General features: G+C 37.8%; 1 protein-coding gene across 1 annotated transcript; it reads right to left on the bottom strand.

The window, feature by feature from the left end:
* Positions 1-7,674: 7,674 nt before the first annotated feature.
* On the bottom strand, positions 7,675-13,724 carry LOC111612361 (protein PXR1-like). The gene is made up of 4 exons (XM_023356692.1): positions 13,700-13,724; positions 8,269-8,300; positions 8,202-8,219; positions 7,675-7,755 (listed from the first exon to the last, which is right to left on the bottom strand). Exons 1-4 carry the CDS (start codon positions 13,722-13,724, stop codon positions 7,675-7,677), a joined length of 156 nt encoding a protein of 51 aa, XP_023212460.1.
* Positions 13,725-14,375: the final 651 nt, after the last annotated feature.

Raw genomic sequence — 14,375 nt, 5'->3', positions numbered from 1 at the left:
AATTAGCATAAAATTTTTACCGCTGCTCATTGGTCAGTCTGGCGAAAGGATTGACCAATAATTCTCTTTCCTTTTTAATTTATGTCGAACTCGAGTTATCGCCCGTTAATTATATGTAAGAAAGTGTAGTAATCGGCCTGGAAAAAACAAAAAAAAAAAGAAAAAAAAAGAAAAAGAAAAATGTCTCGCTGCTCCTCTTCGCTAGCGAATTTCCCGCTGGCGAATTGAAAACCACCGGTAGATTTACGCGGTCGTTAAGGTTGGCGTGGTGGACATCGATCCGGGTGGGTAGATGGGGAGGAACACGAGGAGACGGGCCCGAATCCCCCCCCACACAACGTAAAGAAAGAAGAAAATGGCGGACGGGAGACGATGTCCGAGTAACAGGAGATGACGTCAGCGGGTCAAGAGAGGTTCCGGTGGTGGTATTGGAGGGTGTAGAAGGTGCAGAAGGAGCTGTTCGGGGTCGGATATAAAACGAGCCGATTTGCATGATCGCCCGTGTCTCGTTTTAGCTCCTGGAAGGCGCATATCTGTATGCAAATTCCTCTACCGACTGCTTGAGTTACTGCCGTCGGATGTACCGTAATAAAAGTAGAATAATAAGAGCGGACGTCCTTTGGCATGCCGTCCGGCTCCTCCGCTGTCATATTAGAATGGATTAAACTCGGTTGCTTCCAACTATAAAGTATCCACGTGGTGCACCGCACGTGCTCTACCCCATTGTTTCGTCTTTTCTGAAAGTCCGGTTATTTTTTATGCCATTTCCCTTTTGATGGCTTCGACGTCGAGGCTAGAAATGGATACTTTTTAAATGTTACTCTTGCAAATGCCGTAATTTTTTATTAGAAGAAAGAAATAAATGAGGTTTTTTTTTATTTTCTTTTCTATCTTATTCCTCTTCTTCTTCTTCTTCTTTTTTTTTATTATTGAATCTCGCAGATTGTGACGATATTAATCCGCGTAACCGACTCCATCTTCTTTTTTCCCGATTTTTATACGTTTTGCCCCCTTTTTTTTTATTTGTTAATTTCTATCGATCTTGTTTCCTCCGTTTCCTCCCCCCCTCTCCGAAGATTTTTTTCCCTCTCTCTCTCCTCCCTCTTCTTCCCCCATATAAATATATATATTTAAATCCTTCCGCGCCGTCGTTTCCGGTGTGTTTGTACACCCCCGTCTTTACCGGAAGTTGCGGCTTTTTCGGAATTTCCTCGCGCCCAACAGGTAAGAATCGCGGCGGCGTCTCGCGCTTCCGAATCCTCACTCTCTCTCCTCCCCCCGTCCGGAAAAAGTAGGACAGATACTCGGCTCATTTGGAATAATAATAATTTCTCGGAAGGATAACCTTTTCGTTAATAAAAATCCAATGGGCTGGCAAAAATAACGGACGAAAAGTGACGCGAGGTGTTCGACGTCACGCAACCTGTCACGAGCGACGGAATAGAATGGTCGAAGCGTAACTATTTCAATAAAGTCTGGCTATTGTTTGCCAATCATGTCGGCAGACTCGACGGTCGCATGACCACCTGGCCGCTCCGAGAGGTAATTGAAGAGAGTGACACCGTCGGTTGCCAAGACGACCGCGTTCGACCGGGGGATACGGAAGTGGACCGAGGGGGGAGGAGAGAATTGTTTAATTGAACACGCTTCCTATCGTTGGACGTCCGACCGGAGGGGAAGGAAGAAGAAGAAGAGGAAAAAAAAAGGTCGACGGAGTAAGGGGTGCTCGAACGGCGCCATCTATCGTCCGTCTTCTCAACTAGCGGCGATTACATACGCGAATTTTTTTTTTTTTTTGATCACCCCTCGCGCGCGCGCGCTTAGTTTTTTTCTTAGGGAAGATCGATGCGAGATTTACGCGCGTAACGGTTGAGCGAGAGGGGGGGAGAGAAATAAAATGAATGCGACAAATGTCCGAGAAAACCATTTTAGGAAATAAAGTGGAGAAAATAAAGTAGAAATGTTAGTAATGGAGGAGTTAAAAAAGGAGGGATTGCCCGAGATCCACGCATTAATCGTATTTTGGGGTGGAAAGAAAAGGAAGGTCATTAAGAATTGAGGTTTCTTATATAATTCGCCGTAAAGCCCGGGCGACAAGCATTCAGCCAAGGTTTTATTGACTCAGATACCTCTCGTCACATTAAGGCATTCTTTTGATTTGCACTCTCTCTCTCTCTCACACACACACACACACACTAAATGAAGGGGAGAAGCTTTTGTTAGCCGTGTCTCGAGACATTGTTTTCTCTTCTTTAGCTTAAGATAGACACCAAACAATCGAAAAGCGCACTAATAATAATTATAATCTACGTAAACCGCCGGCCTTATTGTGAACTTTAGATAAGTATAATTGTACACTGCTCAACTAATGTATCCATATGGTTGTTATCTTGGCAATAATGATTTCGCATTAGTCAAGGATTATCTGCCAACGAGCGGTGACTTATCGACTTTGCTTCTAATAATAAGGGGTAATTAATGCATCTTTTACAAACGTTTCTCTCTCGCCGACGAAATTCTTTCCCTTCTCTCTCTCCTCTTCCTCTTTTTTTCCTCCCCTCTTTTCTCTCTCTCTCTCTCTCTCTCTTTCCCTCCTATTTTATGCCTCCACATCTGCTCTTCTTATTATGTTCCAGGTGTCTTTGCATTTTTCGACTTGCCGGGAGTGGTCATCGTGTATTAATGTTGTGACACTGCCTAGTTTGTCCCATTCACCGTGACATCTGTTCTTTTTAAACACGGTAGGTGGCCGGGCGCATTTGTATTGTATACCCCTAACATCTGTACTTCGATCGGCGACTATAGGGAACCGATTGTATTGGTTGATTTATGACGTCGATAGAAAATTACACCGAGAAGACGAGACTCGATATAATTTACTAGCCGTTAATGCTACCTTTTTTTTCTAACTAGAGTGCCTGTTTTGTTACCACCGAGCGGGGTAATCGAGTGCGGGTTATATGTTATTTCTACCGGTTGCGCCCTTCCTTCCATCAGTTTATCTATTATGTAGTGATAGAGGAGCTCGGCCAATTTACCAGTGTTTCCAATCGCCCCGTCGTCCGAATGATTGTCGTTCCATACTGCAAGCATCATCACCATCGTCGTCGTCCCTCGATCCAAACACTAGACAATAGAAATTGCCCCCCCCTCTCCCCGTAAGAGTCAATAGACGAAGATAATTATTAAGAATGTGGGGGGTGTGGACCCAAGTTTGTTACAGAAAAATATGAAGTTAGGAGCGAGCTCGGTCGATCGAATCTTTACGATCGTAACCCCGGGCTGTAATTCTTACCCGTGTTTGCTAAAGTAACAGTTGACTAGAAAATAAAGGAAAGTTTGTTTAAAATTCTTGAGGTTTTGTAGTGTGATCACTTTCGATTGTTTGTTTAAGTCCGAAGGTTTGTCTAATTAACCCTCAATGAAGTATTGAAAAGGTTGGAGAGTATAGAAAATGGAGTTATGCCCGAGGGGCGTAACGGAAAACGATTTTAATGTTGTCGAAAACGAGTTTGTCAATTATCATTTGATGTTAAAACTATCTATTAAATAGCTAAAGGAAACAAAGTTTTCTTATAATAAAATTGTAAACTCCTAAATTAATTGCAGGAGGCTCGCATTTTTAACGAGGAAAACCGGCGTTAAATTCTTCTATTTGTTTACGTATTATTTTTTTTTTCTCCCCTTCCCCTTCCTCCCCTCCTCTCCAGAAGTTTCGACTTCCGAAAATTCCCTCCCTTCCTCGTTTAAAAAATAATAAAATAAACGTTTTTTTTTTTGGTCAGGAGGGAGGTGGGTGGATTTAAAAAAGTGTTACCAGCTGCGATAACCCCCTAATGAAAAGTTATAGAAGCTAATCTAAAGGGTTGAAAGTTGTAAAGTAATAGAGGGTTGCGAGCTTAAATTGGATGTGTGTGTGTATCTGTGTGTGTGTGTGTGTAGAAAAGAACCAAATATCCTGTCTAACTGACAAGTAAATTAGCATATAGAAACATTTGTGCAATTATTTTTGTTCTAGAAACTCGGCCACATCAATATCGAAGCCAAGACTTAAGTCTATCGACGTCTTAAGGTGTTGTTAAAGCTTAAATCGTTTCCGGATTCGGTGCTGCCAATCCTCTAATAAACACCGGTGATTGTGACCGATTGTCAGCAACGTTAAAAGAAAGGCAATTTTGAAGGGATCGTTGTAACTCCTGCCATAATCGTAATTCAACTAACCTGACACGTGACTGCTTTTTCCTCTCTCTCCACTCCATTTTCCCCCCACCTTCTACCACCTTACTAATTAAGTACGCTCCGTTATTAACCGTGGAATTTTTCTCTTTTTTTTATTATTATCATATGTATTTTTTTTTTTTAATTTTTCGATAAATACGCTCCCCGCATTATCACGTGCAATCGTTTCTTAACCTATTCCCAAATGTTTCTTAACCTCCCTCCCTCCCTTTTTCTTAAAGTCGATCGTTAGCGACGTCCATCTTGCGCCTTATAATTTATTATAAACAAAGAAAATCGAGCGTGTTTGAGGCGATAAAAAAAAAAACAAAGGGGGGGGGGAAGTCCGAGCGCGTGGCTGTGTCCTATAAAAGAAAAAAATACACGAGACCAACAGGAGTTGGCACGTGGTGATAGTAAGAGTAGTGGGAGCAACGTCATCGCCACCGTATTAACGAGAAGACAGGAAGAAGAAAACAGTATTTAAATCTACTTAGGATAAGGAGGGGTGAAGTACGGGAGCAATGAGAGGGATTTTAATTTTTGGATGTATAAAGAAGAGAGAGAGGAGGTCGAAGGATTTGGCTTTAGTCGTAGAATAAGGGAAAACAGATATATTTCATGATTTAGTGTCGAATGAAAAAAATGAACTTCATCCGCAGAATACAGAGAGGAAAGGAAAACATAAAACGAGTAAAAGCGTGTAGCTAAGAGGAGGAGGAGGAGAAGAGGAGGAGAAGGAGAAGCGAGTAACGAGCGTGAAGCTTAAGAAGGGTTACGACGATATTGAACACGAAAAGAACAGCCAAAGAGAAGAGCAACGAAAGGGCAATGACATTGAAGAACAGCAAAAGAACGATAATATCGGATACCACCGAAAACATATTCGATCTACGTCATAAAAGAAAAGGTAGGCAACACTCAAGACTGCAGCCAGATTGAGTTGACCCCTTCACCAACGTTTCCTCTTCGGGTAAGTGGCGACGATTCATTCTTAGGTTAATCACTTCTCTCTCTCTCTCTCTATCATTTCCACCCCGATATAACGAATCGAGTCCGAATTAACGGGGAAAAAGCCAAAGGGCAGACACCAATATATGTATTTTTGAACGGATTTTAACGTATTTACGGGATGGGAATCCGTCATCTTCGCGCATCGATCACCGTCGAGGGTGCTAAAAATGCCGGAGAGTAGCCGTAAAATTAACTCTTTGTACGGGATTAAAATCGATATAAAGTATAAAAATGGGCCCTCCGATTAAAATCGGACTTTCTACGTCCCCCCCTCCGATTGGGTTTCCTTTCTTTTTTTTTATCGGTGCCAAGAATGGGAGGGGGCAGGAATCGCTGTGTCTGTGAGAGCGCCTGTGTGTTGTGTGTGTGGAGAGCGCATTGTCAGGTTATGATTTATAGTTTTAAAGAGAGATTTTTAAAAATAACTTTTAATTCAAAAAGGATAAAGATAACAAAGTTATGACGCAGGAGGTCATGTGATACTTTTACTCATAAAGTTTTATTGAGGGGGTATAGTAGAAGGAATGGTTTACTGAAGCATTTGCCATCAGTGTTTTTCTCGAGCTAATAAATCTTCGATGAAAAATTAATGAGTCATCTGAAGAACTTAATGAGTGGAGTGCCTTGTCTTCCATCAATGCCTTTGCTAATTAATTTTAGCTTGATAAATTTAATGAAGAATTAGACGGTCGTGTAAAAGACGGTGGAAGTATGGCATTTTTCAAATTTTATTAAATTAAATTGTACATTGTCATCTGTTTATATATTTGTCTGGTTTCGTTGGTACAACACATCGTAAAAATGTTGTTAAAGTCGGGACCGGACCCCGACTCGCTCCTTTGCAATTAATGACACCGGACATAAAAGATGTTGAAATATTATCATTGTTTAGTGATTCCTGACCGACTCTGTGTCATTTGAATATTTCTTATGACCTGTCATCTTCCACTCTTAACCACTAAACTCGTAAAAATTCCCTCCCTCTCCCTACACTAAGCTGTAAAATTTTGCTAATAATCAAACCGTCCGAAATTAGAATTCGGATGCTTCAAAAAAAAAAAATAGAGAAGAAGAAGAAAAGGAGGAGGAAGAGGGGATCCATTTTCCGCTTCTTGTCTTTACAGGTGCTAATTATTAAAACAATCTTTTTTCCTCCTCCTCCTCCTCCTCCTTCTTTGTTTTCTTATGTTTTTTCTCCTTCTTCCTCTTCTCATCCTCCTCCTCCTTGTTTGTTTTCTTATGTTTTTTTCTCCTTCTTCTCTTCTTCCTTCCTCTTCTCATCATCCTCCTCCTTCTTTGTTTTCTTATGTTTTTTTTTCTCCTTCTTCTCTTCTTCCTTCCTCTTCTCATCCTCCTCCTCCTTCTTTGTTTTCTTATGTTTTTTTCTCCTTCTTCTCTTCTTCCTTCCTCTTCTCATCATCCTCCTCCTTGTTTGTTTTCTTATGTTTTTTTCTCCTTCTTCTCTTCTTCCTTCCTCTTCTCATCCTCCTCCTCCTTCTTTGTTTTCTTATGTTTTTTTTTCCTCCTTTCTTTTCTCATCCTCTTCTTAGCCTTCTCCTTCTCTCTTCCAATTTCTGCTTCCTCCTACCTCCAAATACTGTTTTTTTAATTAAAAAATCCTCTGTTTAAACTTAGGCAAGCAACTCGTTAAAGGATCAATAGGAGAATGACCGACTAATTTTTGATTCCACATGTGTTTTTTTTTTATCTCTCAGATGCGATCTCGGGATTCGATATTATCGCTTTTGGATCTAGGTAAACAATTAAGTGAGAAGAGGACGGGACGAATTCAATAATTAAAAATAAGAATAATAAAAACTTTCAAGTTTTTCGCATGTTTTACAAAAGTTGGTTAAAGATTTTTCCCAGTCTCTGACACGGTTTTGTGGTGTTTTAAATTAACATAGTTACACCTGAGGCAACGAGAAGAAGAATAAAATTTTATGACAATTATTAACTAGACCAGGAGCGACGAGAAAAGGGCACACTTACAGGATGGATTAATGTTTTCAGATTAAAATAGCTCTTTGTCCCAAGGCATCCAACCCCAATTACATCTGTGTGATTTTTACTGCTTAATCTCCCTTTGCCCGTAATGTAAAAATCCTTATACGCGCCTAAGGTTAAAAAGTATGGTCCCATGTCACCAGAAACATGATTGTTACGTTTTATAAAACCAACGATTTTTAATGGTTAGCGTCAATTTTCGAATTCCTCTTCGACTTTTTTTTTTTTTTACTTTCCTCCTCCCCCTTTATTAATTTGCATCGTTCGTGTTTCAGCCTCTTCTCTCATAAACTGTATCCTTTACATTTTAAGAAACTTTTGCCGGAGACTTCTGTGTTTACAGGTGCTAATTATTAAAATAATCCTTCTTCTTTTCCGTCTCCTCTTCTTTCTTCCTCTTCTTATCCTCCTCCTTCTTTTTCCCCTCTTTTTATCTTACTTCTTCCTCTTCTCATCCTTCTTCCTCCTTTTTTTCTTCTCATCCTGCTTTTCCTCTTCCTTCTCCTTCTTTTCCTCCTCTTTTTATCTTTCTTCTTCATCTTCTCCTCTTCTTTCTTCCTCCTTTTTTTCTTCTCATCCTCTTCCTCCTCCTTTTTTTCTTCTCATCCTCTTCCTCCTCCTTTTTCTCCCCTTTTTATCTTACTTCTTCCTCTTCTCCTCTTCTCATCCTCCTCCTTCTTTTTCTCCCCTTTTTATCTTTCTTCTTCCTCTTCTTCTCTTCTCATCCTTCTTCCTCCATTTTTTCTTCTCATCCTGCTTTTCCTCCTCCTTTTTCTTCCTCTTCTCATCCTCCTCCTTTTTTCCTTTTTATCTTACTTCTTCCTCCTTTTTTTCTCATTCTGCTTTTCCTCCTCCTCCTTCTTTTTCTTTCTTCTTCCTCTTCTCCTCTTATTTCTCTTCTCATCTTTCTTTCTCCTTTTTTTCTTCTCATCCTACTCCTCCTCCTCCTCCTTCTTCTTCCTCTTCTCCTCCTCCTCCTCCTTCTTTTTCTCCCCTTTTTATCTTACTTCTTCCTCTTCTCCTCTTCACATCCTCCTCCTCCTCCTTCCTCCTTTTCTTCTCTTCTCATCCTGCTCCTCCTCCTCCTTCTATTGCCTGATCGTGTTTCTAATTATAAACCTTTTTAAAGGTGATTTTTTAAATTCCATTAAAGTTATATTAAGGTAGTTTTTGACCTTAGAAAAGGCCGGATAATCGAAGTCCCGTATATAAAAAAAAAAAAAAAAATTTGCTGGCAACTTTAAGGAAACGTCAAGAATCTCATTTTTTAAATATTTTTTACCGAGCTAATAACATTATTTAAGGATAATAAGTTAAGTAAAATAAATAAGTTCAAAGAATTTGGATAATAAGATTTATTATCCTTATAGATTAACATAATAGATTACATTTTTCTAGTAAAGATATTTAACGATTTTTATTATTTTTACATAACAGTAAAATTAAATCATTATAAATTTTGGAAGAAAATAATCAGATTAATGCGAACGTCCTGGATAATTATTTTATCTAATGAAGGATGGAGAAGTAATAGTATTTTGCAACAAACAACCGGTTTTCTTGGGTTAAAAAAACCACCAAAAAATAAAAAAAAATAAGCAGCTTCCATACCGTAAGATGTAACTAAAAATTAAATTAGAGAAAGGTAATCAAAATTTTTTGGATGCTTTTTCCTGTTTTTATCCCCCCTTCTTCTTCTTTCTTTTTATCCTGAAAGATGCAAGTGATGCGGATCAATATATATATATATATATATATNACGTCGATTGATTCATCTTTTCTTCCTGTTATACGTCATAATATAAAGCCATTTCGAGTGAATGTAATCGCTTTTATCATTGGTTTATAAAGATTCAAATTCGGTGTTAAAAAAAAATTGAATTTTCTGGTTGTAAGTGAGGCAATTCTTAATTAAAATTTAAAAAAAAAATTGAGTTTATTTTTTCGAATTTTTAAGTGTAAGAGATTTCTAATGGGAGTTATCAAATGTCAGAATAAAAATATAAATTTTTACATAGAAATTCTCGAGTATAAAATTTCGTTTTATGGGTTACAACTCGAATTAAATTTGAAAAAAAAAAATGAAGTGGAAATTAATAATTTATTCTAGGATTTTTAATGGGACTTTTACAATAAACTTTGATAATTTTTATGTATATATTTTTAACCTTTTAATCGAAATTATAAGAGAATTATCTGGTCTTTTTTTTCGCCTCAATCGAGCAATTTTAGAGAAGTTTCAACGCGATAAAAAAAAAGAAGAGTGTATAAAGATGCTAATTATTATACACTCCTCTCCTTCTTCTTCCACGGAGATGCAGGAAACTCTTCTTAATATTCTTGTTATAAACTAATTTTAAAGAGAAAAAAAAAACAATTTCGTCAAGTGTAAGATGAGCATTTCCGGGGAGACAATTCTCTACATCGTGGTTTTCCAACAGGAAATGTAAAATTTAAACCATAGAAGAGTGAAGAAACTTATTGTTACACCAACCGACTGAAGGATAAGTGCGTGTGTGTGTTGTGTGTGAATCTAAACCCCGAAAGTGAAGGGAGAGAGTAAGCTAGGAGAGAAGAAACTCTAATAAATTCAATATAAAATTCACATTTCTTCTTTACTAACTCATGTCAAAGGTCGACAATCCCTTCTCTAGACATTTACACAGAAAAATTCTACAGAATTAACGAAGAGGAACGTAGAGAAGAAGAAGAAGAAAAAAGAACAACAACATCCAGATCATTGTAAAGATATTTAGAAAAGGGATGAAGGTGTTAATGACGAGATATTTTTATCTTTCTTTCTATGTTAGAAGATAGAAATTAAATCTTAAAAAGTAAAACAAATAATTGCTTTACACGAATTATAAATCCGGAGTAAATGAATGTTTCTGATCAAAGAAAGTTTTAAGAGATCGATTTAAAAACAGAAAAAAAAATGATAAGAGAGAGAGAGAGAGAGATTTTCTGCTGGATTGATCATAAGGATTTTAATCGTTTTATTACACGCAGTTGAATATTTTATGATTTGATTAAATAAAATTAAAATAATAAAAATCTAAAAGATATACTAAATAGTGGAAAGATGAGAAAACTGGTCTTCTTTTTTCTTATCTACTTTCCTCTCCTCACTTAAAGAGATTGCCGATTTGACGATAGAATTAATTTGTCAAGCTCTATAGATGCAACTTGCTGGAGGATTTTTTTTTTATTCCACTATTTTAAGACCTCATCCACTAAATATATGCAATTGGTTAGCTCTTTTTTTTTTTCTATTGTTTTAATGAGATTTGTCGATAATGTAAGTAATAGAGAGGATTTCTGATTTTCTTACCAGCAAAATTATTTAATTAATCGAAATTTTTCTTTTCATATAAATATAAAAATCATTCGTCTTTTTCCCCATTTGTAAATGCTGAGGAATATAATATAATTTCGTCACAATTGGATAAAATAGTTTCTTGACGAATTAAATTCCATTGTTTTTTTTTTTTCCTTTTCTTCCTTCGTTTCTGATTTGTTTCCCTCACCGGCAGGGAAAAAATCAGGGGGAAAAAAAAAGAAACGGAGTATAAGCCCGAGGGTAGGGAAAAAAAAATCCTCAATTTACTAGATTCTAGGAATTAGTTTAGTATTTGATATCAGGGAAAAGAATATTTGTCTAACATTTCAATAAGATATCCTTAATCTGCTTGCCTAGAGATATTTAAAGAATCGAAGAAAGGAATGAAAGAAAGCTCCTAAGAAAAGTGAGTTTTCTAAGGGATTTTTTGTGTATTTCTTTTTTTCTACATTAAAGATTCTTTCTTTTCTCTCCTCACCCTTTAATTCGAGTGCCTTTTAACTCACCCATCTATTAAAATACCTTGTGTTGTTGTTGTTGTTGTAGTAGTAGTTCCTCTGTCACGCCGAAATTATCTCGTGCGAGTTGATGAAATTTAATGGATTAATTAAGCTAAACTAGAGGATTATTTGGGATTAATTTCGATTAACATCCATTCGTTAACTAATTAATTCCCTAATATATATATTTTTTTCGTTAATTGGCGGAGAAAAATACAGTTTTTCTTCCCCCCTTTCTCTCTTACCTTATTAATATTAAATTTATGCGATTTTATAAGGAGAAAATACACAAAAATATTAAAATTTAATTGGAAGAAAATCTTAGAAGAAGAATGAGATGATGTAAAAATCTAACTTTCTCTCGACTCCATCGGTTTGAAAAATCAAACATCTGGAACATTGGAATGTGCGATGAAATTCGGACACTCGTAAACCTTATCCTTGGGCATAACATTCATTAAGTTTGGGTTTCTGGCTCTGTGTTTCCCGAGAGAGAGACGGCAATAACTTGGCTTCAGTTGGTCACACCGAGCTATCAAAGCAGCAGCTTTGCGTCAATAATCGTCTCCAGACTATGGTTTAACTAGAGGTAGTAAAAAGAAAATAATAACGAACCAGTCAATATTGTCCGTTGTCATGGAAACAAAAGAAGGGAATGTGGAAAGAGTTGTAAAGACAGTTCCTAAGCTGTCTACTTGTTTGCTGGGACAAGGTGAACCTACCGAATCTTCGTCTCCTTTTTTTTCCCTTCTTCTTCTTCTCCCATATCCAAATCCTCCCAGATTTTCTTCCTCATCTCCAAGCGTGATGTCATAATCGTGATAAATAACGACACACCAACGATTTATTTTAGTGTTTTATTAGTTAAAAAAAGAAAAAAATCCCCCATATTTAACACTGGTTACGTGAAGAAGAGCGAGAGCGAGAGAGAGAGAGAGAGAGCATCATTCCGGATGCAGCAGGTGAAAGATTTTTAATCAGGAATAATAAAATATCCCGGAATTTTTGAAGGTAAAAATCGATAATATAAATCAACCAATTTTAAATTTACCGAATTGAATCAATCTTCATCCTCCTGGAAAGACGGAACAGCTCTATAGTCGTTTGGTGAATGTTCCCACAGAGAGAACAAATCATGACATGGGGTCAAATGTCGCTACTTACTCCAAAATCTCTTTTCTAACGTGGCTTTAACTCAACCACATTATTGATAATCTCGTCGACAGGTAAAATTGAATGTAACTTTAAGTACGTGCCGTGGGGACGAGTTGGAGTAACTCAATAGTTAAAATTCATGTGTAATTGACGAAACCCATAACAAAAATACGTTTAGATAATAAGATTTGGAAAATTTGTGGCCGACGAAACTTTCGCTATTCTCCCTGGTGAATCAGAATGTCATTTGTTAAGAAGTCAACTGACAGCTCGAATGTTCGTTCTTAGTTGACGGGAATGTTGCTATGGCAGCAAAAGGAAACGTAGAAAGAAATCTATTTTAATGCAAACATTTACAGGAATATTAGAGAAAATTCTTGATTATTTCCCGAAATTCGCATCCATTTTAAAAAGCTGGAAGCTAAAATGAAAGCATTAAAAACGAAGAACTAAATTCTCCTCCCGTTAATTAACCGTTTAGACTTATTTTTCGAGGTTTATTACCCAAAAAATTATAATTTAGAACAGGCGACGAACCCAGTTTTAAAGCGGGAGGGTTATTAAATAATTAAATTTACGTTTTATCATCGACTTTCTAACGAGAAGACAAATATCCGAAGCAAATGACATTCTCCCCTGTAAAGTGGTCTTTTTTGCAAGGACGTAAGCTCGGCAGGAAAGCCGAACCAATGCGATCTTTGGCGACAGACTCGAAAGTTGTGTCTGTTGCAGCGACTCCTTGTTCATCGGCATCGAAATTTATTATATTAGCGAATCTCAAACAAGAGAGGAAGAGTTGAGTTAAGCCTTGCACCAAACTCGATGGAGCGTCGAAGGGGAAGGAGGGAAGAAAAGACGGGGGGAAAGGAAGGAGGTGTACGAGAGGGATGCCTGGAAAGATGATAGATGGAAAAAGTCTTCTTGCGTCTTCGACTGGATGCACGTGGCTGGACGCACTGATGAAATTTCTGTCCTGTGCGTAGAGCGTGAGGAAAAACGCCGAACTACGTTAAGGATCCAACTCATTAAATTTCTCCTAATGACTTCTCTGTTAATTGACTTAATTAATTTGCTATCAGAAACAGTTTCTCGGTGAATATGAGATCTTCATTCGTTAGCGACATTCTGTACCGCCTGCCCGTAATTACCTAGTTATTTCTGGATATAAATTGTCATGGACGCTGACATCTGCTGGATACTGGGTGGTATTAGTATCTAGAAGACACTCGCATCCGATAATGGAAGAAAAATCCGTCCTAGACAAAAACTACCACCCTCGAAAGAAAAATAAATTACTCCTTTTAAAAATATAAACCTGTATAAAGAGGACAAGACGGCCTTTGTATAATTAAAAGATAGAAAGAAAAGGTTAGAAAGTCCGAGAAGACGACAAGATGCTAATTTTATATTTATGGGTATCTGTCCAATTTATCAACTAATTCCGATCTGACGTCACGTTCGTTACCAGGAGTGAAAAGCGTCCACACCATTTTGAACCGCTACACATTAATTATTTCCTTATTGAGTTAGGTCGGTAGGAGAAGTCCTTAGCCCAAAGGCACGGGCGACGTGCATGATGGGAAAAACCATCAAGGTGTGTCCTAAGGGTTGGCGTCTAATATGCTGTTGCACAGACAATCAGGGAAATTAGGCGGGATCGGCAATGAATTCTGACAGCGACTCTCGCTTCGGACGTTTTGTTAGTCAGACGAGTTTGGAAATTAACTCTCACTTTTCGCTCGCCTTTGGCCATCGACGACGCCATTTCGGTGAAGACCGCAGGCTACGACACCACTCCGTTGTTATTGAAGGGGACAGGTTAGAGTCGGCGGAAGTTTTTAACCCTTTTCTGTTCGATTGGTGAGCCTGCAGCCACGCTAACTCTCATTCAGTTTCCCTTAATGACTGTTGTTAATGGATAGCAGAAATTAGAACGTCTTTAGCTTCCCTTCTTCCACCCTATCAAAACCGATGTGTCATTTTGCAACACTAATTTCATCCTCGTCCACCTCGCTCGCTCTCCTAACTCCTAAATCGAGTTTCTGCAACCGAAGAAGAAAAGAAAAAAAAACGGGGTAATAAGACGTATCGAAAAATCGTTTGGGGTAAAGTCTGAAAAATGCCACACCCGATACACGAAA

This window comes from Centruroides sculpturatus, unplaced genomic scaffold (assembly GCF_000671375.1).
Source record: "Centruroides sculpturatus isolate CEXI.00-Female unplaced genomic scaffold, Cexi_2.0 scaffold146, whole genome shotgun sequence".
NCBI classification, from domain to species: domain Eukaryota; kingdom Metazoa; phylum Arthropoda; class Arachnida; order Scorpiones; family Buthidae; genus Centruroides; species Centruroides sculpturatus.
The sequence above is the reverse complement of the archived record's forward strand: the minus strand, read 5'-3'. Positions and strand labels throughout refer to the sequence as shown.